This window comes from Vigna umbellata, chromosome 11 (genome assembly GCF_029865625.1).
Source record: "Vigna umbellata cultivar VRB3 chromosome 11, Vumbellata_1.0, whole genome shotgun sequence".
Lineage (NCBI taxonomy): Eukaryota > Viridiplantae > Streptophyta > Magnoliopsida > Fabales > Fabaceae > Vigna > Vigna umbellata.
The window spans coordinates 3,730,861-3,757,008 of record NC_142175.1 but is presented as its reverse complement, the minus strand read 5'-3'; the positions used below and the strand labels follow the sequence as shown (position 1 = coordinate 3,757,008).

Sequence of the window (26,148 nt, the reverse complement as noted above, 5' to 3'; positions counted from 1 at the left end):
AATAATTTTAAATAAAAAATAATTATAAAAATGAAATAATAAAATAAAAAACGAAATAAATAAATAAATACGAGATAACTAAGTCTGTCTTTGTTTTTCTTATTTCTATCTCAATATATATATGAAAATAAATTAATAATTGTAGTTACATTATTAAAAAAGGTAACCACTTTTTACTATTTAGATATATATTGTAACATCCCAAAATATAGTAATACCATAATTCAGAATTAATTACAATTAACAGTGAACAGTAAACAGTCTTAATATTAACATGAAACCAAGGTTCAAAGCCTAACGGCTGGTGTACAATTAACGAGCGTATTCAAGTGCAGAGAATTTAAAACAGAACAACTTAAGGTTTCAGAGTTACAAATTTCAGCTCAGAAATAACGAGCACTAATAACGAACGGTTTTACAAAAATGATAACCGAACGTTCCAAAATGATCTAATATCTATACAGTACTAAACTAACAAGCACTCTAAGGCTCGGCTTTAACTTCGACTTCCACCAGATTTGCATCCTCCAAATTTTCTTCTTCCAGCATGACTTCAAGGGATGCATCACCATCTGCTCACATCCACAACGGATGATCATTGCATTTTTGACAAGACGGAGATACATGGACAGTGGACAACACAACATGAAATGCAAGGGTAAGCTTATACTGTTTAATTAATACAATACACATACAGTTCGTAATTCGATTCACACACACATCAAGTAAATTGTTCATGTAATTTAACACAGAAAGATATATAAGACAGACCGTCCGGACTGTATGAACCGTGTAGCTACAGGCGTCCTTGCACCCGAGTGATGTAGTAACTGGGATACCCTCAACAGCTGCCACTCGAGGTTAATCCTTCGCCCCTGCTAAGTGAGGGATACGAAAGACCTCCTGCCATTCCCACACATGACTACTCCCTTCTACGTGAAGATGAGCATCACGGAATATCAGGATGGACCAAGCCAGCATTAGCTAACCATAGTCATACTTTACCAATTCAATCTTTCAATATATATATATATGATACGTTCCTCCCTGGAACGCTCGTCCAAAATCCAACATCACAATTTCATTCCTCATGGTGTTCGCACATCTTAATTCAACCTCTTATTAACACTTTCATTCTTTGTTTCACTTGCATTAAAAGACGAACGTTCACTCCCCTTCATAACGAGGACGAACGTCAAGAACTAGACCAAGAAAGACTCCTTCGAATCAGTTAAATGAACTGATTCTAGTACGATCCAAATAATACTTAGAAAAAAATCTAAGTTCAGTAACACTTGAGCGAATCCAATGGATAAGTAAAATCACAAGTCGTTTAGATAAATAAACTGGACAAGATTTAATTCAGGAGACAAACCGCTAGTCAATGACCGAGCGCGAAAATAGACTTTTAAAGAATTTTGGACGAACGCTGTTTTATCAAATGATTATTCAATTAGAACGAACGCGAGGTATGAGACCAAGCGAGATTTAGAATGGACGCTCGTGATAAGACCGAACGCATTATTAAGAATGGACGTTCGACATAAGGCCGAACGCTATGAATTACGAATCGCTCGACATAAGGCCGAACAATATAAAGGACGAACGCTCGTCATAAGGACGAACGTTATAAAGGACGAACGCTCGACATAAGGACGAACGTTACTTATTCATAAAGTTTTAAATATTTAAATACTGCTGAGCTAGACGAACGCTCAGACATTCAATTTGGGACGCTCGTTCATGAGCAGAATTCCTTCCAAATGAAGGAATCCCAATCTAAGTTACTTTACTGAAATGCCGAACGGTTTAAGACCGTACAGTGACGAACGTCATTTATCAGTGGGAAAGAATGAAATTTCAGATTTCTCAGACTTAGAAAAATTGTCCAGATTTACAATTTATAACTTTATAACTTTCATTCCAGATTTAATTCACCTTAAACATCATCATCATACAGATTTCAACATTTGAATCATTCCAACTATACAATCACCATAATTCCATTTATACATGATCAGATCAACATGCATTTAATCAAAATCAAAAACAACATACATAATACATACAAGCAGTATTTGTCCATGACAGATTAAACCAACACCAGAAATCATATCAGATATCAGAAATCGTTCATAACAGTTCCAACATCAGACTTTACATACATGCAACTCAGATCACAAAATCAAGCAGTATGAATTAAACTTATAAGCTTCCCTTACCTGATCTAGCAGTGCACTTCCAAAGGCTTAGAGTTTTCTTTCGTGCTCTCACGGCTTTCTATCAGAATTCACTCAACCACTTCAACTTAATCTAACACACCAAAACCGTAAACAGATCAGACTTCTAACTCATACATGCAACCAGAATTTTGGTTTGCAGGAACTAAATGGACGAAGGTGTAAAGATGAGAACTTACCAATTCAGTTCTCAATTCTGTTCGGATCAGAATGAGGTTCACAGTGCAGGAAAGGTTTCTATGGTGTCTGAAATGAGATCAGAGGTTTGATAGTGAGTTATCTTAGAGAAAAGAAGAAAACGGATTAGAGAGAGGGTAGAGAATTTGGAAGCAGGAATTCTGAGAAGAAGATGAAGCATGCAGGAGGAAGAGGGAGAGTTTTTCAGAATTATTTTTCTCTTCCCATTGCAGAATAAACTCCCCAACCTCCACACGCCACTTGCCTCCCACTAACCATTCTCAGAATGCTCAAACCGTGACACATGGCAGGCGCATGCAGTGGAAGTGTGAGTGCATTTTGACGTGTCACGGTGCATTAAAATAGTGATCAGAGAATGGATTAGTGTGTATTAATTTATCAGGTTCTCACATATATTTTTTATTTTAAATTGTAATTAGAAGTTTAACAAAAATATTAAACACGTCTTTTATAGATTAGAAATACATGTGTACGTGTCTATTTTTTATAATAAAAGAATTATTATTATAATAATGATTCAAATACAAATATTATTGAATTATAAATATTTTTGATAAAAAAGAGTGAGTTGTTTTTTGTTTTTTTGTGGTGTAAATAATTTTTTTATCACGAGTATTTATTTAATTTAAAAATCAATTACTTCAAAAATAAAAGTAAACAGAATTGCATAAAAAAAGGAAGTAAAAGGCACCCTTCATCAATGTTAAAATTATCTACTGTTTTATTTAAAACATAATTAAAGGTAAAATAAGAATATAAGATAAAACTATTTATATATTTCATTATAAATTTAAAACATAATTTAAAAATAAAATAAGAATATAAATATATACATTAAAAATGTAAAAAAAAGGAAAAAAATGAAGAATTATATAATTTCATAAAACTTAACGTTATTAAGATGTTAACATTAAACCTTACAACAAATAATTAAAACTAAATCAACAAAATTATGTAATTTAAGATTTATATATATATTTTTACATTTTAAAGTGCAGATATATAATTTGATTTGCTTAAAAAAAAATCATACTATGATTCCTATATTGCTTAGGGTACAATTTTATTTTCTAAAGGCAGAGTTTTATGAAGATTGGGCCTAACAAAAAAGCATAGGCGTGGGAAATCAAATTGCGGCTGACTGAGTAACGACTCGTAAAACCCTTTCCCTCCTCAAACAAAACCCTAACGCGCCCTAACTTTGAAAATGAAGGGGAAGAAGAAGACGATGCCGAAAAACGACGTCCACGAAGAAGAAGCTCCATTGCCTTCTGATAAGGTTCCTTCGCCATCAGTATCCGATTCTGACTCTGACTACGGGGTGCTATTCTCAAGGAATTCTGACTTCATATAACTTTTTGTAACTGTGACTATATACTAATGCTAGAAGTGTACTTGTGTATTCTGTTTGTAGGACTCTTCTGCAGATGATGACGAATCTTCTGTCTCCCTGGATTCGCAAGCTGAATCAGAGTTCGAAGAAGGTTCCCCTGAGAATGGTAGGTCCGGCGATTTAGAAGCCGAAGGAACTGAATCTTCTGTAGACGAGGTAAACTGCCTTCTGTTCTTAATAACATGGCATCTTTAGCGAGAAGGCCGCGTTGTTGCTTTTGTTACCATAAGTAACGAGTTGAAGAAATCGTTGCAGGACATTGTCAATGGTGAAGGCAGTGGAAATGAGAGCTCTGACCTCCATCAGCCAGGAGCTGAGAGTGACTCCTCCGAGGATGAGGTGATCACTGTCATTGTCTTCTGAAACAGGCTCACGTATTGGATTTTGCCTCATTCTAAGAAGCTGTGTTATGCTTACGCCATTTGTGTTCCTTTTATAGGTGGCTCCTCGAAACACTATCGGAGATGTACCTTTGAAGTGGTATGAGGATGAACCTCATATTGGATACGACATAAAGGGCAAGAAGATCAAGAAAAAGGAAAAGCAAGACAAGTTAGATTCATTTCTTGCAAACGTTGACGATTCTAAGAGTTGGTTAGTTTCATTCCTCCTGTGCTACTTATTTCCTTCATTTCAATTTCCATTATTGTATTCTTTTCTTCTCATAATGCTTGTAAACACCAACACTCAACTTTACATCCATCTACTCAGTACACACAGAGAGTATGTTCCTCGATGTATATAATATTTTCTTTGAGACGTTACATTTGGTATCCTTTCTATTATGTTGAGGCCTAAATTTTGAATTAGCATTGTTATTTTTTAAACCCTATGCCCCTAAGCAGAACAGATTACAATACATTAAAGAAGGTAAATTGGGTAATTTTCAATAAATAAACAGTGAAGAACTATTATAGGAAGCTGGGGAAAATAGTCAATCATTTATTCAAAATGGGTTCAACCAAATGCACACTAAATATGTCTACCAAAGTCTAATAGTGGAAAAATTGGTAGAATCCTACATGTTCTGATGGAAATACCAGGACATATAGTCTAAGAACTTGAAATTTATGGGTTTAATTTTTTCAATCTTTTATATATTAGCCACTTGGTTTTGAACTTTTCCATCAGCCATGGATTACAAGATAAGTATGACCATGGTATTTTGTGGTTGGGTTACAAGGGCAAAATAGCTTGTTTTTGCACGAGTCCTATTATGAAATTATTTCTTATTGGTTTCCTTTTCTCTTGTTATAAGTATAGCACGTACATCTGTGGGGGAATATTATTTTATAGTTTGTTAATGTTACTGTCCTTCTAGAAACATATTTGATCTGTCTACATTCTTAAACATTGAAGGCGGAAAATCTATGATGAGTACAATGATGAGGTAGTTGAGCTGACAAAAGATGAAATCAAACTTGTCCGTAGACTGCTCAAGAACCAGGCACCACATTCTGACTTTGATCCTTATCCGGTATGTGTTTAGTTTCCATCTTATTTTAATTTTTAGGGATTTTGAGTACAATTTTAAATATAATTAGTGTGGCACAGTTTTCTTCCTAAATTTCATCTCTCCTATGTAATATTCAGGATTATGTTGACTGGTATAAATGGGAAGATGCCAAGCATCCATTGTCTAATGCTCCTGAACCAAAAAGGAGGTTTATTCCTTCAAAGTGGGAAGCTAAAAAGGTAACCATTCCTTTGTTTACTAATGTGGAGATGTTCAGGAGGACATTGGAAACAAATTGATTTTTCTTATCACTTTTAAACTTCCGTGATTCTACAGGTTGTACAATATGTTAGAGCAATTCGCAAGGGAACAATTACTTTTGACAAACCAAAAGAGGAAGATGGTCCATATCTCTTGTGGGGAGATGATTCTGGTTCGACAGAAAAATCAAATCATTTGGCTTACATTCCTGCCCCTAAGCAGAAATTACCTGGTATTAACCGCGACTTACATTTTGGAGAGCCAAAATCTACTAATAGATAATATTTGTTTTTGCTTCTGATTTTGGTGTACCTTGGTGATTGATAACATAATTTCATTTTGTAGGCCATGATGAATCTTATAATCCTCCTTTAGAGTACATTCCAACTCAAGAGGAGATAAATTCTTATCAATTGATGTTTGAGGAAGACCGTCCTAAGTTTATTCCAAAAAGGTACTTTGTTTCAGGGCAAACGTTTTTACTCCCTTCTTTCTGTAGTGTCGGGCTAATAAATGTTACTTGGTCAGGTTTACGTCTATGAGGAGCATCCCTTCATATGAGAATGCTATGAAGGAATCCTTTGAACGTTGTTTGGATCTGTACTTGTGCCCTCGAGTTCGGAAAAAGCGCGTGAGTGAAATATCTGTCAGAGAACTAGTTTACTGATTTGATTTTTGGTGCGAATGTGTGTATACTATAATTGGTATAGTTTGTTCACTTTTTCTTTTCTTTCCGTGTTCTAGCTTAATATTGATCCTGAATCTTTAAAGCCAAAGCTTCCGAGTCGAAAGGAGCTTAAGCCTTATCCCGTAACATGCTATATTGAGTATAAAGGCCATGAAGATTCTGTTACATCAATTTCCATTGAAGCTTCAGGGCAATGGATGGCTTCAGGTATGAATATTGATGACATATATTGCTGTTTCAATTTAGGAAGGATGGAGATGGGTCTCTAACTTTTCTGCTATCTGCTCAGGTTCAAGTGATGGAACTGTCCGTGTCTGGGAGGTTGAAACTGGCAGATGTCTTAGGCGGTGGGAAGTTGGTGAAGCTGTCAGCTGTGTTTCCTGGAATCCTCTGCCTGATATGCATATTCTAGCTGTTTCTGCGTAAGTCTGATTTTATTGGCTATTAAGAGTCATATACCTTTTGTTCTATAAAATTCTTAATGTTTATATATGGTTTGATTGTGAAAATAAATCAATGGTAAATCTTTGGTTTTAGGGGACAAGATGTACTTCTACTGAACACTGGTTTGGGGGATGAAGAATTGCAGAACCAGATTAAGGAGCTTCTCTGGATTGACTCTTCAACAGCATCAGATGACTCTGGTCAGTGCTTTTGTCACTTTGGTTTTGATCTAAACATTCAATAGAAGGCTCCAAGAGATCCAAACTCTCAAGTTGGCCTATGAACCCCAACTGAGCTTTTTATTGGAAGGGGGATCGGCTTAAAGTTTAAACCTAACTGGTCACTTGGGTGAATGTTGATTTGTTATTTATATCAATGCTTATGAGATTTTATGTCCCAGAATCGTGGTTTTGTTTTTTTTTTCTAATCATGCCCGAGTTTGCAGGTGATAAAGCACCTAGTGTAAGCTGGCTTAAAGATGACAAACATATGGGTTTAAGGTTAAGGCACTTCAAGGTGTTTTCACATTTGTTTCCATTTCCATCTTGGTTCACTTGTTGATTGAATTTCTGTAGTTGTTCAATTAAACATTTGTAGATTTGTTTTTGCAGACAGTTACTGCTGTAGAATGGCACCGGAAAGGTGACTACTTTTCAACAGTGATGCCAACAGATATCCTTTTTAAGTGTTTCTTCTGATCAATTTATGCATACCTAATTATTCATTGGTTTATTGCTCAACACTACATGTCTCTGGTGATGATTGTTTATGATTTTTTTCCTTTATATTTTTTGGTATATTATTGACTTTTGTTATTGTTGGGTGTATGCAAATAAATGTGCACGTGCTTTCATTGCACAAATATTAGTGCAACATATCTTGATGGCAAGGGAATCTTATTTTGTTCAACACAGCACTAGGCATGGCTGGCTTTTAACTTCAATTAGAATAAACATAACCTTTTGGCCTTGAGCTGCTATTTGTCGTGTTATTCCTCCTGTTGCATGCCATGCATCATTAATGGCTGTGTTTAGAATGTGGTTTCTTTACCTATGGAATTTACTGAAAACAAATCGTATTGAACTAGTTCTTGATTACCAAATTTTTAGCTGAATTGTTTTCTGACTGAATTATATGAAATTTAGAGGGATATAAATATATTAAACTAAGGGGTTGGTTGGTTTTTTCCTTGACAATTTCTTTACGTGAGTCCAGAGCAGTTTTGATACACCAGTTATCCAAGAAGCTTACGCAAAAACTTCCTTTCAAATTACATGGACTTGCTGTTAGGTCAACCTTCCATCCATCCCGTTCCATCTTTGTTTGTACGAAAAAGAACGTTCGTGTGTATGATTTATTAAAAACTAAGGTCATAAAAAAGCTTGATACTGGGCTTCGTGAAGCCTCGTCTATTGCAGTTCATCCTGGAGGTATGATTATTGTTGTCATAGAATTATATTGTAATCACTTCCTCTTCTACTCATAAAATGCAGAATGTTACTCATCATAATTGTTTGTCGTATGTATTCCATGCAGGTGATAATTTAACTGTGGGTAGCAAAGAGGGCAAGATGTGTTGGTTTGACATGGACCTTTCATCTAAACCATATAAAATTCTTAAGTAAGTATTTTTTTGTCTGCTAATTGAAGGAATGCAAACTCGTTACTTTTTTTTGTGCCAGAGTAGTTCTCTGCTTGTGAACGCACAACTTATTATATAGTATTGGGCTATAAAGCCTTCCATGTCCTTTACCAATTTGTGTGGTAGCTGATTAGAAAATTAGCTATGCCAGTGAATGTGTCAAATTATGTTGATGTTATATTATGATAACAGCTCCCCCATTCATTATGTTTAAATTACAATTTCCTGTTTAATTGGGATATCGTTTGAAATTTTAAATTTATTATAACATGATGAGTTCCCTTTGTGTTAGCATGGCCACTTCATATATATAGCTACAAAATTTCATTATTTGAAAAAACTAAACTAACATGGCGTAGAGGACATAAAATAACTATGGTTTATTTTTATTGTTGCAGGTGTCACCCAAAAGATATCAACAATGTCATCTTTCACCGCACATATCCATTATTTGCTTCATGTTCAGATGACTGCACTGCATATGTTTTTCATGGAATGGTTTATTCTGATCTCAATCAAAATCCCCTTATTGTTCCTTTGGAAATTCTTCGTGGTCATACCAGTTCAAATGGCAGAGGTGAGTCTTTATGTTACTAAATTTGGGATCCAATTTTTTTTGAAAGATCAGACCAACTTAAAAAATAAACGAGTCCAGTGTTTTAACTATCAAATCAGTTCAGGATAGAAGGATCAGAGGAGCCTAGATGTTATAGCCTTGTCTAGAAAGGGAAAAAAAACAAGTCAAGCATTTGAAAACTATAAAATCAGTTTAGGATAGTACTTGGTAGGAGGATAAAAATATCCAAACTATAGTACTTTTTATGTTATAATAATGGCACAGTCTTGTTTACAGATAAATGGATACTCGTTATACTGGCTGCTTTGGTTCTAGATGATTGATTCATTAGCGTAGGAAAAATAAACAGTCTCTGAATGATCAGTCCAACCTTCCAAGCATTTTGTTGGCCTTTGTTTTCATCTTTATGCAATATGTAGATGTAATCTGTTCTCACGATTGCCGTTATTTGATAAACCAACCCTGAGTATGTGGTTGGTTGATGATTGCCCATTACATTCTTATCTGACAATGCATTCGAGAACAATTACTTATATGCTAAATACTTCTTGATCTTACTTGGAAGTTGTCTGCATTGCAGGGATACTACTAGACTGTAAATTTCACCCTAGACAGCCATGGTTATTTACAGCTGGTGCTGATAAACTGATCAAACTTTACTGTCATTAGTATAAATACGGATATACAGGCGTGTGATTGGTCGACAAAATCTAGGATGGTAGCCTGCAACTTTTCAACAATTTTGTTCCTCATTTCTTAAATAGAAAACACTGCAAGGCAAAATGAAGGGCACCCAAAATAGCGAGGTTCTTGCTCTGGTTTTTTGAATTGTTTTTGTTTTTCACACATATTTGTCGTTCTAAAATCTTTAGCCGAAGTATCATTCCAGGAATTCATATCCACAAAACCTCGCTTGCGGTTAGAATAGAACTGCATTTTTTCTGTAACATGTCAGGTATGAGAAACCAAATTATTCGAAGACACCCAGCGCATGCTATTTGACGGAGATTGAATGTGGCATTCTGTTTGGTTGTATTATAGTTAAAAACATCGAGTAATACTGTTTACAGTTTGTGTACCTTTTTAAAAGACGTCAATTACTGAGTTTGCAGTTTCGACGGTGTAGTGAGGCTTGCCACAAGAAATAAGCGCAATTATTCCGTGTTATGAAACACAAGATTTATTTTAGAGACTACTGGTAAATTTATATTATTCCCTTAAATCTGCGCCATTGTGTTTAAAATTGCGTTCTAGTAATTGGGTATCTCGAGTAAATTATGTTTGTACATTGCCAAATTAGGCTTCTTACCGTTCTTTGAGGAAAATGTTCGCATTAACCAAGTATCAAAACAGCGATGCAAAAGATTGTTCTGAATGATAAAAACCCACAGTTGTACTTATGAAATAGGCGTATTAGTGTGCGTAGATGGGGATTAATTTTAGAATCGAGTAATAGGAAGAAAAAAGGTGTAACTTAATTACGATGCAGTATAACATTTCTCAGTAGTAGTCTGATCAAAACGCGATTAAAATAGAAGTAATGTGTTAGGATATAAAGAATTCATTAACATGATTAGAATATCATTGGTTAGTTAGTTGATTAGATGGGTTGATTAAATACTAATAGGGGATGAATGAAGTAAAGGGGAGATAAAAAATTGTTACTATAATGCATTGACTCCTTTTAGAGGGGAAACCATTTTTCCTTTTTATTCAATACAAAACTGTTTCAACTTTCAGTTTCCCTAAAGTTGGCCAGACCTGCGAAATCTCCAATAATCAAGGAGAATTAGGTTGGAGCATTGGAAAACATGATATGCAACTGATAAAATAGCTTTCATTTCTAACAAAATAGGAAAAATCAACCATCTCCGTACCTTTACTAAGGCGTTCATGATGTGTTAATGGCGACACCATATTCGGGATTTTGTGCATGCTTATTAGTTTGATCGAAAACCTAGTTAATGGAAAACAGGAGTCCATACAAAAAATACGATTTAATACTTAGTGATAACCATAACAAATAAATTAATCTATAGTTTGATTACAATAGCAGAACCCTCATCCACTGTAAAAGCGTGTGACTGACGATTTTCATAAAAAATAAAAAGAATCATTTGACAGCATATATTATAACTATTCATAACATGTAACACTTTATTTCAATTACTGTTGTACATGAAAAATTACAAGAATGCCATGATAGTTCTATTCTTTCGAAATAAAGTATCATAAAAGCTGAACAGCTGCTATGGCAGGTATTTTTTCTCGCAACTTCTGTGTAACAGCTACACGCACAGTCATGACACTAGCAGCGGGGCCTGTGATTCTGATCTTTACTATTGGCTCATCAATAGCCACCAGCTCAAGAGTTCCATCAGCAGCCCCGACCAAGTAGGGCCTTATTTCCTCAAGAACCTGAACCAGTTTATATAACATTAAGATTTTCACTTCATACTAATGTTACAGAAATTATATTAGTCATTTATACAATAACTGAACAGGTCTTGCTTGATATAGAAACTTAAAAAGATAGAATAAAGTCCAGTGTTTGAACCATTTCTTACCATCTATTGACAAATATACTATGATCTTAGACCAGTCTCAATAAACACAATCCTATGCATATAACATATGAAAAACAACATATACAGTTTAACAGCCTAGCAGGATAAAGCATCTTTCTTATACTGAAATGCAGAGCTTGATATTGAGGCCTAAACCTCATTATAACAGCTAGTAGTTAAACAGAAGTCTCTTTCCATCAAATAGACAGTGTACAGAACTGAGCAACTGTAACATCCCAATAAATAGTAATTACCATTAATCAGAACTAATCACATTTATAGAAAATACAGTGCAGTCTTAATATAAATAACAGCTGCTCCAAAAATAAAACAGCACGCACAGTAATTTACAGAAGCTGTTCAGAAATTTAAAACTGAACATACAGCACATAACAGTACTCGGAACTTCCTCAAAATACAGAAACCAGTTCAGATTTACAATTCTGCAGAACTATATACAGAACTGTCAAAATACAGCACAGAAAAACCGACTACGGCTACTACAGAGACGAGCCTCTACTGCTCAGCTTTAACTTCAACTTCCACAAGGTTGGCATCCTCCAAATTTTCTTCTTCCAGCATAGATTCAAGGGGTGCCTCACCATCTGCTCACATCCACAACGGATGATCATTGCATTGACAAGACGGACATACAGAAACAGTAGACAACACAAGGAAATTGCAAGGGTAAGCTTAGGTAATTTAATTCAATACAATCAACATCATTTTTAATCATAATCAATCAATCATACATTTTATTCAACATCAAACATATATATATATTCACGCATACAGTAGCTCATCCAAACTCTCATAACTAAAGACTGTCCGGACTGTATGATCCATGTATCTACAGGCGTTCTTGCACCCGGGTGATGTAGTAACTGGGATACCCTCAACAGCTGCCACCCGAGGTTAGCCCTTATCAGCCCAAGTACTATATAGGACTAGTGCCTCCTGCCATTCCCACGCATGAACTACCCTCCTCTACTTGAGGATGAGCAATCACGGAATATCAGGATGAACAGCCATCAGTAGCTTATCCATGGTCATACTACACTACTTCTCATATTTTCATCATGGAGACGTTCCTCCTTGGAACGCTCATATACAATCCAATAAAATCTATCCACACCATCATTCACACATTATTATCCATCATCATATTCAGATTTCCATTCTGTGTTCCACTCTCTTAATTTAACTCAAAGTTTCTCATTTATTAGACCAATATAATTGCATTACAGTACGCTGCTATCACGTTTCTGAACAAAAGAAACGCACCAGTATTCATTCACAGTCATTGAGACAATTGAATAATTTAGCTGAATTTGAGTCTAAGAGATCCGAATAATACTTATGAAAAATTCTAAGTATAAAGACTTGAGGTTGAATGAAAAGGACCATCACAGTTTAACGGGATTCAAATAAATAATTAGAGCTTTGATAAATTCGGAACGAGTACTGCCAGTCAAAGACCGAACATTAATTAACAATTTGGACGAACGCCATATGTGTTCGCTCTCGAAGCAAGAAAAGACGAGCGTTCAATTACAAAACCGAACGCTGCTCAGGACGAACGCCAGGTTAATGACCGAGCACCAAATAGAACGAACGCGCCTGGGAACGAATGCGCATTTGAATGAACGTTCGGTATCAGACCGAACGCTAACCCGGACGAACGCTCAATCTAAGATTGAGTGTTCATTTGGACGAACGCTCAGTATAATACTAAGTGTTGCTTAGGACGAACGCTGGTAAACAAAACCGAGCGTCCTAACTATACTTCACTTTATTTTAAATTTTTGGACACGCTAGGCTAAGCCGAACGCTCACGCCTAACTCTTGACAACTAATAACGCTCGTTCCAGATCAGGGTCCTTTCCAAATGAAAGAATCCTTATTCTAAGTGATGTTCCAAGGAAACCGAACGGTATAAGACCGTTCGATAACGAGCGCACCTGATCAATCAGAGAAGATGAAAATTCCAGATTTTTCAACCCGATAATTCCACAGTTTTTCCTAACTTATAATTTATTTCCACCATAAATCTTAGACATTACAGAATTCATTTTATAATCTCATCTCATACAAAATCTTCCATTTTCCAGTTCACAGATATCATCATCAACATACATTCGAATCATTTTCATTCCAACCATACAGAAATTCAATCCTGTTCAAAATCACACATCTCATTCTCTGCATACAGTTCAACCAGTAACATCATAAACATACAGTTCAAAGCATTTACAGTCATATACCACCAGTACAACATACTCGTACATGCATACTCCAAACTTCATACATATCATACAATTCAAACATCCAGTACTACCATACTCATTTATGCACACTCAAACATAGATTCTGTCATGCAGTTCAGACATTCCAGCACATTACATTGCTTTCATACAATCAAACCAGTATTAAATTAAATCCCTAAAGCTTCCCTTACCTGATATGACAGTGCACTTCAAAATGCTAGAGTTTCACTTGTTCTCTCACGGCTTCTATCCAGAAATTCTCTCAACCACTTTCCACTAAATCTAATACACCAAAATTATAACAGATCAGATTTCTAATCATGCATGCCACCAGAATTTTGGTCCGCATGAACTAAATGAACAATTATGCAGAATGAGAACTTACCAGTTCGGTTCTCAATTCTGTTCGGATCAAAATGATGCTCACTGTGCAGGGAATGATTCTGTGGTGTCTGAAATGAGATCAGATGGATTGATAGTGAGTTGTTTTAGAGAGGAGATGAAAGAGTGTAGAGACAATTTCAGAGAAGATGGAAGATCAGAATTCTAGAGGAAGAAGGTGATTGCATGCAAGAAAGAGAAGTGTTTTTCAGAGAAATCACTTTCTCTCCTTCGTCAAACGGTTGAGCAGTTATTCACTGCCACCTGGTTTCCAAATACTGATTTTAGAAGCTTCCAAATTGACATATGGCATTCAGTGCATGCAGAGAGGATTTAGTGGAATTTTGACGTGGCAGGTGTATTAAAACAGTGATCAGAGAATGGATTTAAGTGTATTAATTTTATCAGATTCTCACATTCCCCCTAACTACAAAAATTTTCGTCCTCGAAAATTCTAGAGCTTACCAGGGAATAGGTGAGGGTACAATTCCTTCACAGCCTCTTCAACCTCCCATGTTGAGTCACCAGTCTTTGCATTCCACACCACTTTTACGAGACGAACATCCTTTCCTTTGTAGAGTCTGGTGCGGCTGTCTTCCACACAAACAGGTTGCATCTCCAGTGTTCGATCTGGCCTAAGTTGGATATCTTCTAACTCCAGTACGTGTGATGGATCAGTTATGTATTTGCGGAGTTGAGAAACATGAAATACTGGATGCAGGTTGGACAGTTGAGGTGGTAAAGCCAATTCATACGCCACTGCTCCAATCTTCTTCAGAATTTGATAAGGTCCAACATACTTAGGAGAAAGCTTCTTTGGACGAAGAACTCTTCCCACACCAGTGATTGGATTTAACCTCAGAAACACGTGATCTCCAGCAGTAAACTCTAAGGGTCTTCTTCTCCTATCAGCATACGATTTCTGCCTGCTTTGAGACGTCTTCAAACGCTCCTGGATCAGTTTCACTTTCTCTGTTGTTTGCTGGATTAATTCTGGTCCGGTTAATGCAATCTCGCCTTCTTGGAACCAGCACAAAGGAGTTCTACACTTCCTTCCATAAAGAGCTTCAAATGGTGCCATTCCTATGCTTGCTTGAAAGCTGTTGTTATACGTGAATTCAACAAGCGGCAGAACCTCATCCCATACTCCCATATGATCTATAACGCAGGTCCTCAACAAGTCTTCAAGAGTTTGGATGGTTCGTTCAGATTGGCCATCCGTCTGAGGGTGATAAGCAGAACTCATTTGCAGTTTGCTTCCCAATTCTCCTTGCAATGACTGCCAAAAACGAGATGTGAATCTCGTGTCTCTATCTGATATAATGCTTGAAGGAACTCCATGCAGTCTAACAATCTCCTTCACGTACAGCTTGGCCAAGTTTGTCATAGACATCTTCAAATTAACAGCCAGGAAGTGGGCGCTCTTAGTTAATCTATCCACAATCACCCAAATTGAGTCATGGTTTCGGACTGTACGTGGCAGATGAGTCACGAAATCCATGGAGATGCTATCCCACTTCCATTCTGGAATTTCCAATGGTTGCAGCAATCCTCCAGGTCTTTGGTGTTCAGCTTTTGCACGTTGACAAGTTAAACAAGAAGACACAAAACGTGCAATATCACTCTTCATCCCAGGCCACCAGAAGGATAAACGAAGGTCCTGATACATCTTAGTCATGCCAGGATGCATGCTAAGACGGCTGTGATGTCCCTCCTCCATTATAATCCTCTTTAGCTCACTGTCATTTGGAATGCACGTTCTGCCCATATAACGAAGCAAACCATCCGTTCCAGTACTGAATTCCTTGGCCTGATTTGTGCCAAGCACGCCCAAAATCTTCACCAATTCTGCATCCTCTCGTTGCTTTAATCGGATCCTGTCAAACACATTACTGGAGAATCTAAGATTACAACATCTGATAACGTCCGTTCCTACATCAAACTGTAATCTTAGATCTCTAAAACTCTCCACCAAATTCCGCTCCTTCACCATCATTGCCGAGACCCTTACTGCCTTCCTACTTAATGCATCAGCAACCACATTTGCTTTTCCAGGATGATACAACAGTTCAAATTCATAATCCTTCAAGAACTCAAGCCACCTCCTTTGCCTCATATTCAATTCCTTTTGATCAAAGAGGTACTTGAGACTCTTGTGATCACTAAACACTTGAAATGTTGCACCATACAGATAATGCCTCCAGATTTTTAATGCAAACACGACTGCTGCTAGCTCCAAGTCGTGTGTGGGATAATTCTTCTCATGGATTTTCAGCTGTCTTGAAGCATAAGCCACGGCCCTTCTTTCCTGCATCAGCACACAGCCCAAACCTTGATATGATGCATCACAATACACTTCAAAAGGTTTGGCCGTATCTGGAATGACCAACACAGGAGCACTCGTTAATTTCCTCTTTAATTCCTGGAAGCTCTCCTCACATCTATCTGTCCAAGCAAACGGCTGGTCCTTCCTGGTGAGGTAAGTCAGAGGGGCTACTATCTTAGAAAATCCCTCAATGAATCGCCTATAGTAGCCCGCAAGCCCCACAAAGCTCCTAACTTCTGTTACAGAACGAGGACTCTCCCAATCCAGCACTGCCTTCACCTTGGCTGGATCCACTGCAATACCACCAGCAGACACAACGTGACCTAAAAATTGGATCTCCTTCATCCAGAATTCACACTTTGAACGCTTGGCATACAACTCTTTCTCCCTCAATACACTCAAGATAGTCCTCAAATGGTCTTCATGCTCTTCAAAGCTCTTGGAATAAATGAGGATGTCATCAATAAACACCACAACAAATTTATCCAGGTACGGTCTAAAAATTCTGTTCATGTAATCCATGAAGATTGCAGGTGCGTTTGTCACTCCAAAGGGCATCACCACATACTCATAATGGCCATAGCGTGACCGAAATGCAGTCTTCTGAATGTCCTCCTCTTTAACTCTGATTTGATGATAGCCCGAACGAAGATCAATCTTAGAAAATACACACGCACCATGCAACTGGTCCAGCAGGTCATCAATCCTTGGAAGAGGATACTTGTTCTTGATGGTCAGCTTATTAAGCTGCCTATAATCAATGCATAGCCGTGAGCTGCCATCCTTCTTCTTTACCAATAATACAGGTGCTCCCCAAGGTGAAGCACTTGGGCGGATGAACCTCTTGTCCATCAATTCCTCAATCTGCTTCTTAAGCTCTACCAATTCAGCTGGTGCCATTCTGTAAGGCTGAACCGAGATGGGTGCAGCAGTGGTTACCAAATCAATTGTGAATTCTACCTCACGGATAGGAGGTAGACCAGGTACTTCATCAGGAAAAACATCTGGAAATTCATCCACCACTGTACGCCCTCCACTGTTATTAATATTGGACGAACGTTCTATCTCATTACCTTCATACGTCATGATAAGGAAACAGCTTGCTCCCTCCATGATATCTTCCTTTAACTGTCCAAGAGTAATTGACAGTTCTTCTTCTTCTTCATCCGGGAAAACTAGCTCCTTATTACCACAATCAATGAGGATCCGATTGGTAGTTAACCAATCCATTCCCAAAATTACTTCTAAGTCTTGAAGGGGTAGGCAAATGAGATTAACTTTATATTTACGCCCCTCAACTTCTATAGGACATCTCACACAAACTGTAGATGTCTTGATCCCACCAGCTGCTGGGGTTGACACCACCAGATCAAACTGTAATTCGCTCTCCACTAATCCCAGTTTCTCAACGCACTCCTTCGAGATGAAGGAATGAGTTGCCCCCGAATCATATAACACACCACAAGGCTTCCCAAACAGTAAACAAGTGCTGGTGATCAGTGTACCTGAACGAGCAGCTTCAGCACCAGTAATGGCATACACCCTTCCTGTTGCTTGTGCACGTCCACCTCTTCCCTGTTGAACTCTTCCAGCATTTGGAGGTCTCATCACTGCACGGCCTCCCATGTTACACTCCTGATCTGAGTGTCCGTTCCTCCCACATTTATTACAACGTTTCCCTCCAGCAAGTTGAGGACAAGCCCACCTCAAATGTGGTCCTCCACACTGATAGCACGTCAAACTCCTTGGCTGTCCAGTTTGGCCAACAGTGACCAAGGCCTGCGATCCACCAGATGACTGAGTTGGACGAACGTATGGATATCTTCTTAAGTTCGTAGCGTTTCTGGACACCACCTGTCCCCTATTCAACTGCTGCTTCTTCTGTTGTTCTGCCTCCGCAACGTTCTTCTCCAATACTTTTGCTCTTTCAACCATGGCAGGGAAGGATTTAATACATAAGCAGGATATCAACACCTTCAGATCACTTCTTAATCCATTTTCAAACTTTCTACACTGCCACTCTTCACTAGTCGCCATTGTATAAAACCTCACTAAATGCTTGAACTTATTTGTGTATTCTGAAACAGACATACTGCCTTGCACCAGTTGAAGGAACTCCACTTCTTTGGCAAAACGTACACTGTCTGGGAAATACTCTTCATAAAATTTTGCTCTAAAAACCTCCCAATTAACTGGATTCTGCGCTTCAGTCAACAACATCTTCATACTGGACCACCAATGGCTAGCTTCTCCTGTCAACAAATACTCTGTATATGCCAACCGATTTTCATTTGGGCATCTTTTGGCATCATAGATCCGCTCCATATCTCTAAGCCACTGATCAGCTTCATCCGGAAGTCCCCTGCCATTGAACTTGGCAGGATGGTGCTGCAAGAAACTCTCTAAACTCCATTCTGCATGAGGTACAGCATTAGAGGAAGAGGCTCCTGGTGTGCCTCGGCCAGCTGCCAAAATATCCATTAGTTGTCTCTGCGTTGCTTCTGAATGAACACGAGAAGCCTCCAAACTTTGTATTGCTTCCTGGTTTTGCCTCATCAAGGCAGCGTTCTGCTCCACCAAAGTTGTGTTTTGTTGTTGAAGCCTGTCTATGACTGCCTCCAACACACGGGCACTAACTGGTGCATCAGATTCATTCGGCTGAGGTGGGGGAGGAAGTCTAGGAGCCATTCGTTTTCTGGATCAGAGAAAACGTACGTTAGATATGTTCAAGAGTTAAAAATTACTAACTCATCAAACACATATCAAGCACACAACGAAAAGCACAGTGCACTCATACCCTATATGTCCTTAAAAGAACAAAACTGTTCTGATACCAATAAATGTAACATCCCAATAAATAGTAATTACCATTAATCAGAACTAATCACATTTATAGAAAATACAGTGCAGTCTTAATATAAATAACAGCTGCTCCAAAAATAAAACAGCACGCACAGTAATTTACAGAAGCTGTTCAGAAATTTAAAACTGAACATACAGCACATAACAGTACTCGGAACTTCCTCAAAATACAGAAACCAGTTCAGATTTACAATTCTGCAGAACTATATACAGAACTGTCAAAATACAGCACAGAAAAACCGACTACGGCTACTACAGAGACGAGCCTCTACTGCTCAGCTTTAACTTCAACTTCCACAAGGTTGGCATCCTCCAAATTTTCTTCTTCCAGCATAGATTCAAGGGGTGCCTCACCATCTGCTCACATCCACAACGGATGATCATTGCATTGACAAGACGGACATACAGAAACAGTAGACAACACAAGGAAATTGCAAGGGTAAGCTTAGGTAATTTAATTCAATACAATCAACATCATTTTTAATCATAATCAATCAATCATACATTTTATTCAACATCAAACATATATATATATTCACGCATACAGTAGCTCATCCAAACTCTCATAACTAAAGACTGTCCGGACTGTATGATCCATGTATCTACAGGCGTTCTTGCACCCGGGTGATGTAGTAACTGGGATACCCTCAACAGCTGCCACCCGAGGTTAGCCCTTATCAGCCCAAGTACTATATAGGACTAGTGCCTCCTGCCATTCCCACGCATGAACTACCCTCCTCTACTTGAGGATGAGCAATCACGGAATATCAGGATGAACAGCCATCAGTAGCTTATCCATGGTCATACTACACTACTTCTCATATTTTCATCATGGAGACGTTCCTCCTTGGAACGCTCATATACAATCCAATAAAATCTATCCACACCATCATTCACACATTATTATCCATCATCATATTCAGATTTCCATTCTGTGTTCCACTCTCTTAATTTAACTCAAAGTTTCTCATTTATTAGACCAATATAATTGCATTACAGTACGCTGCTATCACGTTTCTGAACAAAAGAAACGCACCAGTATTCATTCACAGTCATTGAGACAATTGAATAATTTAGCTGAATTTGAGTCTAAGAGATCCGAATAATACTTATGAAAAATTCTAAGTATAAAGACTTGAGGTTGAATGAAAAGGACCATCACAGTTTAACGGGATTCAAATAAATAATTAGAGCTTTGATAAATTCGGAACGAGTACTGCCAGTCAAAGACCGAACATTAATTAACAATTTGGACGAACGCCATATGTGTTCGCTCTCGAAGCAAGAAAAGACGAGCGTTCAATTACAAAACCGAACGCTGCTCAGGACGAACGCCAGGTTAATGACCGAGCACCAAATAGAACGAACGCGCCTGGGAACGAATGCGCATTTGAATGAACGTTCGGTATCAGACCGAACGCTAACCCGGACGAACGCTCAATCTAAGATTGAGTGTTCATTTGGACGAACGCTCAGTATAATACTAAGTGTTGCTTAGGACGAACGCTGGTAAACAAAACCGAGCGTCCTAACTATACTTCACTTTATTTTAAATTTTTGGACACGCTAGGCTAAGCCGAACGCTCACGCCTAACTCTTGACAACTAATAACGCTCGTTCCAGATCAGGGTCCTTTCCAAATGAAAGAATCCTTATTCTAAGTGATGTTCCAAGGAAACCGAACGGTATAAGACCGTTCGATAACGAGCGCACCTGATCAATCAGAGAAGATGAAAATTCCAGATTTTTCAACCCGATAATTCCACAGTTTTTCCTAACTTATAATTTATTTCCACCATAAATCTTAGACATTACAGAATTCATTTTATAATCTCATCTCATACAAAATCTTCCATTTTCCAGTTCACAGATATCATCATCAACATACATTCGAATCATTTTCATTCCAACCATACAGAAATTCAATCCTGTTCAAAATCACACATCTCATTCTCTGCATACAGTTCAACCAGTAACATCATAAACATACAGTTCAAAGCATTTACAGTCATATACCACCAGTACAACATACTCGTACATGCATACTCCAAACTTCATACATATCATACAATTCAAACATCCAGTACTACCATACTCATTTATGCACACTCAAACATAGATTCTGTCATGCAGTTCAGACATTCCAGCACATTACATTGCTTTCATACAATCAAACCAGTATTAAATTAAATCCCTAAAGCTTCCCTTACCTGATATGACAGTGCACTTCAAAATGCTAGAGTTTCACTTGTTCTCTCACGGCTTCTATCCAGAAATTCTCTCAACCACTTTCCACTAAATCTAATACACCAAAATTATAACAGATCAGATTTCTAATCATGCATGCCACCAGAATTTTGGTCCGCATGAACTAAATGAACAATTATGCAGAATGAGAACTTACCAGTTCGGTTCTCAATTCTGTTCGGATCAAAATGATGCTCACTGTGCAGGGAATGATTCTGTGGTGTCTGAAATGAGATCAGATGGATTGATAGTGAGTTGTTTTAGAGAGGAGATGAAAGAGTGTAGAGACAATTTCAGAGAAGATGGAAGATCAGAATTCTAGAGGAAGAAGGTGATTGCATGCAAGAAAGAGAAGTGTTTTTCAGAGAAATCACTTTCTCTCCTTCGTCAAACGGTTGAGCAGTTATTCACTGCCACCTGGTTTCCAAATACTGATTTTAGAAGCTTCCAAATTGACATATGGCATTCAGTGCATGCAGAGAGGATTTAGTGGAATTTTGACGTGGCAGGTGTATTAAAACAGTGATCAGAGAATGGATTTAAGTGTATTAATTTTATCAGATTCTCACAGCAACATATGAGGTAAAGACTTCAATGTGCAACAGATTTTGTATCATATTAATGGGAATCACGGGAGGGTCTTAATGTGTGTAAATTATTACTAAACTTACCCACAAATAACAAAAGCATTCTTCACGAAAAATGTTTAGCCTTTTCCCAAATTGTTTGAATTCCACAGATGACTTCCATCAACTAACTTGATTACAATGTAATATACAAAAGTTACCAATATTTATCATTCAATTATTTTTTGTCAGATATATTCGTATATCCGCTAGATTGTTTCAAAGAAATCCCAAGAAACATAAAAAAAATATACATTTAAGTCCCACTCAATCACTATTTGCATATTCATATCCTCTAGATATACTGTTTCCCTCTCAAGTCCCTTGGTGCATGTGAACATCTGTACTTGTGCGATACCATTTGAGAGAGAAAAAAACATTCTACCAGTTTTCTCAACAAAACTACAAAAAGTTTATTTCAAATATGAATAATCCAGAAGAACCAGCGAAGTATATATATCATCTTGATAGAACACAAAACTAACCTTCTCTATGTTTTCTTCATTTAGTTCAAGACCAGTTTCTTCATCAGCTATCGGTTCAACCGCCACTATTTCAGGGATCTTCTCCATCAGTCGACGCTCAATGCCCAATTTCATTGTTGTAACAGAGCTTGGACACGAACCACATGCTCCCTGTAAGGACCGTGCATTTAAAATAAAAAGTGGTGGGGGAGGTGTAATGACCGCACGTTCTCAGTGGGGGGCGGCAGTCATCATGCTTGGAAGCACCAGCCGCCCCAATATCAGAAGTGGGCTTTTATTTTATTTGCAAATGGGGAGCAGCACTCAGAGGTCCCTTTCTTTCATTCTGCACCGTCCAAGAGCACCATTTCTTCCTTCTTAAAGGTAAAAGCCATGGATTCAAAGGGATTTGGGGATTCTGAAATTCTGGAGGAGTGAGAGGCGTGCTGCAAGTTCTGGGAGAAGAGAAGGAGAGCTGGGCACTGTAGCAGAGAACTGGAACGACAGAGGAAGAACTCAGAGATTGATTCAAGGTTTCCAAGGAAGTCTTCAAGAGGTAAGGGGAGCTAGATCTTTTCTGTAGATTGTAGAAATAATTGATGTATTTGAGGTTTGTGTTATTAAGAGATTTGATGAACTATTTGTGCTTTAGAGTGATCTTGTTCAGTATGAATCTGTATGAGTGAGGGTAGAATATTGTTGTTGAAACAAATCTGGGAAGAAAGGGGATGAAAAATGGGGTTTCTGGGAAATCTGGAAATCTGCTGCGTTTCTGCAGAATTCTGCAGAACGAGCGTACGTCTTTGGTGCTCGACCAATAGTGGTCGGCCAAAATAGAACGAGCGTTCGCCCGTATAGCGTTCGGCCTTAAAATGAAAATTTGCACGTTCGGTTTTGAGTGGATTAGTAAGCGTTCGGTCTTGTGTCCTCTAGTAACGAGCGTTCGCGTTCGTTCTTGGCTAGTTTTGGTGAGTGTTCGGCGATCGGTCTTTGTGTATGGGAACTGTAGTGTTTGATTGAATTTAGTATGATTAGGCTTAAATCTTGGGCGTTTGGTTTTGATGTTTTAGTAATTTAAGCGTTTGATCTAAATTTGATATTCTTTGTTTAAAGAGTTTGAACGTTCGTTTTGATGAATTAGTTAGCATAGCGTTCGATCTTAAATCTGATGTCTTATATTTAAATATTGAACGTTCGGTGTTGGTAAATTATTTATACTGAGGTAAGTATTCTTAGGTAGTTTGTAGCGTTCGGTCTTAGTGTATTTTTGATGGATAGCGTTCGATCTTGACCATATTCTATTAGGCTTCAATAGTGTTCGTTCAATTAATCTCAGGCTGCAATCTTAGCGTTCGTCCAAATGGTTTAAATGACGTTTGTCCAGATTGTTTAGATGATGTTCGTCCAAATGGTTTAGATGACGTTCGTCCAAGATTGTTTAGATGACGTTCGTCCAATTGTTTAAATGACGTTCGTTCAAGTGATGTTCGTCCTAGTATTCGGAAATGACGTTCGTCCCAATAGTGTTCAATCGGTTTTAGCGTTCGGCCTGTTGAATCTTATAGCGTTCGTCCAATTGGCAAAGTAGCGTTCGGCAATTGTGTTCGGTGAATAGTGTTCAATCGGTTTTAGCGTTCGGCCTGCGAATCTTATAGCGTTCGTTCAATTAGCATAGTAGCGTTCGGCCTGTTGGTAATAGCGTTCGTCCTAAGTTTTAATTTGAGCGTTCGGCGTGTGTTGGTGAAATAGCGTTCGGTCTGAGGAAATATAGCGTTCGTTCAATGCCGTTCGGAAGAAAACGTTCGTTCAAATAGTGTTATGAAAATATTGGGTTTTAAGTTCATTTCTCTTGAATTGAATTATGTGCAAAATGTTTGGAAAATATATACTGTAAATGGGATTTATGTGAATGTATGAAATACATTGGATTTAATGTGATATTATGGAGGTATCTGGTCATTCATAACTTGGGATAAGGTTTAACATAACAGTATAATTCATGGACGTAATTCCATGATCCTCAAGGAGAGGATACATGGTGGTGTTTTGGGGTTGTATAGAATGATTACATGGTAGCTCAGTTTTGGGGGTCATCCTGAATCTCCTATGGTCTTTCTTCTCATGTAGAGAGGATTGAACATGTGGTGAGGAGTAGCAGGAGGTCCTAGTCTTGGATGCTTCCATATGATCCAAGGTAAGTAATAACGGATTAAACTCGTGATTGTGGCCGGGCGGGAGTGCCCAAATGTTCCACCAGGCGGGAGTGCCTAATGTTCCACCAGGCGGTAGTGCCTAATGTTCCACCAGGCGGTAGTGCCTAATGTTCCACCAGGCGGGGGTGCCTAATGTTCCACCAGGCGGGAGTGCCTAATGTTCCACCAGGCGGTAGTGCCTAATGTTCCACAAGGCGGTAGTGCCAGGGCGGGAGTGCCCAAGTTTCATAAAGCCACTACGAGTGCAAGACCCGCCATAGCTCGGTAATCATTCTAGTCTGGACGAGTCGGGGTATAAAGTAACAAGTCTTGTGATGTCAGTTTACCATGTTTGGATGAATGTTTACATGTCATGGGAGTGTGTGAAATATGGATCAATAAGTATGCTTTAATTGTTCTTTTATATGAAGCTATGAATGATTGCATGAATTAACTGTGCTGTATGTATAACATGCTTTTTATATCTAGCTCACCCTTGCATTGTTTGTGTTGTGTGCTGTTTGGGTATGTTTCTTTGGCGATGATCATCCACTTGGATGGGAGCAGATGACGGAGAGGATACTTTGGAAGCAGCCCTTGATGGAGACGGAAGTGCTGCAGCTTAGATTAGCTAGTATTATTTCGAAATTCTTAATGTTTGGAAGAACTCGTGTGCGTTTTAAGTTTTAAATTCTCCGTGATTTTCATGGAGAAATTCTAATACTCTTGTTGTCAATTCCGTACTATTATGAGGATGACTGTAATCCTTAAATTACTCTTGACTGCTTTCCTATATTATGCATGATGACGTCTTTATTATATATGAATGATGTATATAATCGGGACGTTACATTAATGGTATCAGAGCAGTTTCTGTCCTTAGAGGATCCTGTAGGGTGTGTATGTGCGCTGCTTATGCTGTGTACTCTTAGTATTGTGTTGGACGGTTGTCCTTGTTTCCTTGGGTTGGACTAATGGTGTTTTTCTCTGTATGAGCAGAAAATGGCACCTAGACCACCACCACCTCCACCTTCTCAGCCTGAGCCTTCTGAGAACACCGTAAGATTGGAGGCTGTACTTGAGGCTATGCAACTTCAGAATGCTACCTTGGTGCAACAAAACACCATCGCCCTTCAAAACTTAGAAGCTGCAAGAGTGTCAGCTGAAGACACTCAGAAGTTCCTCAGGGAAATGCTGGTTAATGGAAGACCTACTCCTGATGTTTCTGCCCCTATTACCATTTCAGTCAAGGAGTGGAGTTTGGAGAGTTTTCTCCAACATCATCCCGACAGGTTTTCTGGCAAATGCAGTTCGGAT

General features: G+C 38.2%; 2 protein-coding genes and 1 long non-coding RNA gene across 4 annotated transcripts; 1 reads left to right on the top strand and 2 right to left on the bottom strand.

The window, feature by feature from the left end:
• Positions 1-3,544: 3,544 nt before the first annotated feature.
• Positions 3,545-10,024, top strand: LOC148190796 (ribosome biogenesis protein BOP1 homolog). Of its 2 annotated transcripts, none has more exons than XM_088101932.1 (18): positions 3,545-3,759; positions 3,853-3,987; positions 4,087-4,170; positions 4,271-4,425; positions 5,191-5,278; positions 5,425-5,526; positions 5,624-5,780; positions 5,894-6,002; positions 6,077-6,179; positions 6,293-6,443; positions 6,526-6,658; positions 6,774-6,880; positions 7,126-7,196; positions 7,292-7,352; positions 7,886-8,110; positions 8,217-8,301; positions 8,721-8,899; positions 9,480-10,024. In XM_088101932.1, the coding sequence occupies exons 1-18, from the start codon at positions 3,646-3,648 to the stop codon at positions 9,566-9,568; spliced, it is 2,148 nt and encodes a 715-aa protein (XP_087958058.1). In that variant the 5' UTR covers positions 3,545-3,645; the 3' UTR covers positions 9,569-10,024. The 2 variants fall into 2 exon arrangements, with proteins under 2 accessions (XP_087958058.1, XP_087958057.1); XM_088101931.1 differs by having other exon boundaries at positions 3,546-3,759; positions 5,191-5,308.
• Positions 10,025-10,890: 866 nt separating this feature from the next.
• On the bottom strand, positions 10,891-22,834 carry LOC148190794 (nifU-like protein 2, chloroplastic). Its single transcript, XM_088101936.1, has 2 exons — positions 22,661-22,834; positions 10,891-11,317 (listed from the first exon to the last, which is right to left on the bottom strand). The coding sequence occupies exons 1-2, from the start codon at positions 22,772-22,774 to the stop codon at positions 11,129-11,131; spliced, it is 303 nt and encodes a 100-aa protein (XP_087958062.1). The 5' UTR covers positions 22,775-22,834; the 3' UTR covers positions 10,891-11,128.
• Positions 19,311-22,112, bottom strand: LOC148190795 (uncharacterized). The gene is made up of 3 exons (XR_015782957.1): positions 21,707-22,112; positions 21,513-21,603; positions 19,311-19,659 (listed from the first exon to the last, which is right to left on the bottom strand). It is a non-coding gene; the product is annotated as an uncharacterized LOC148190795 (long non-coding RNA).
• Positions 22,835-26,148: the final 3,314 nt, after the last annotated feature.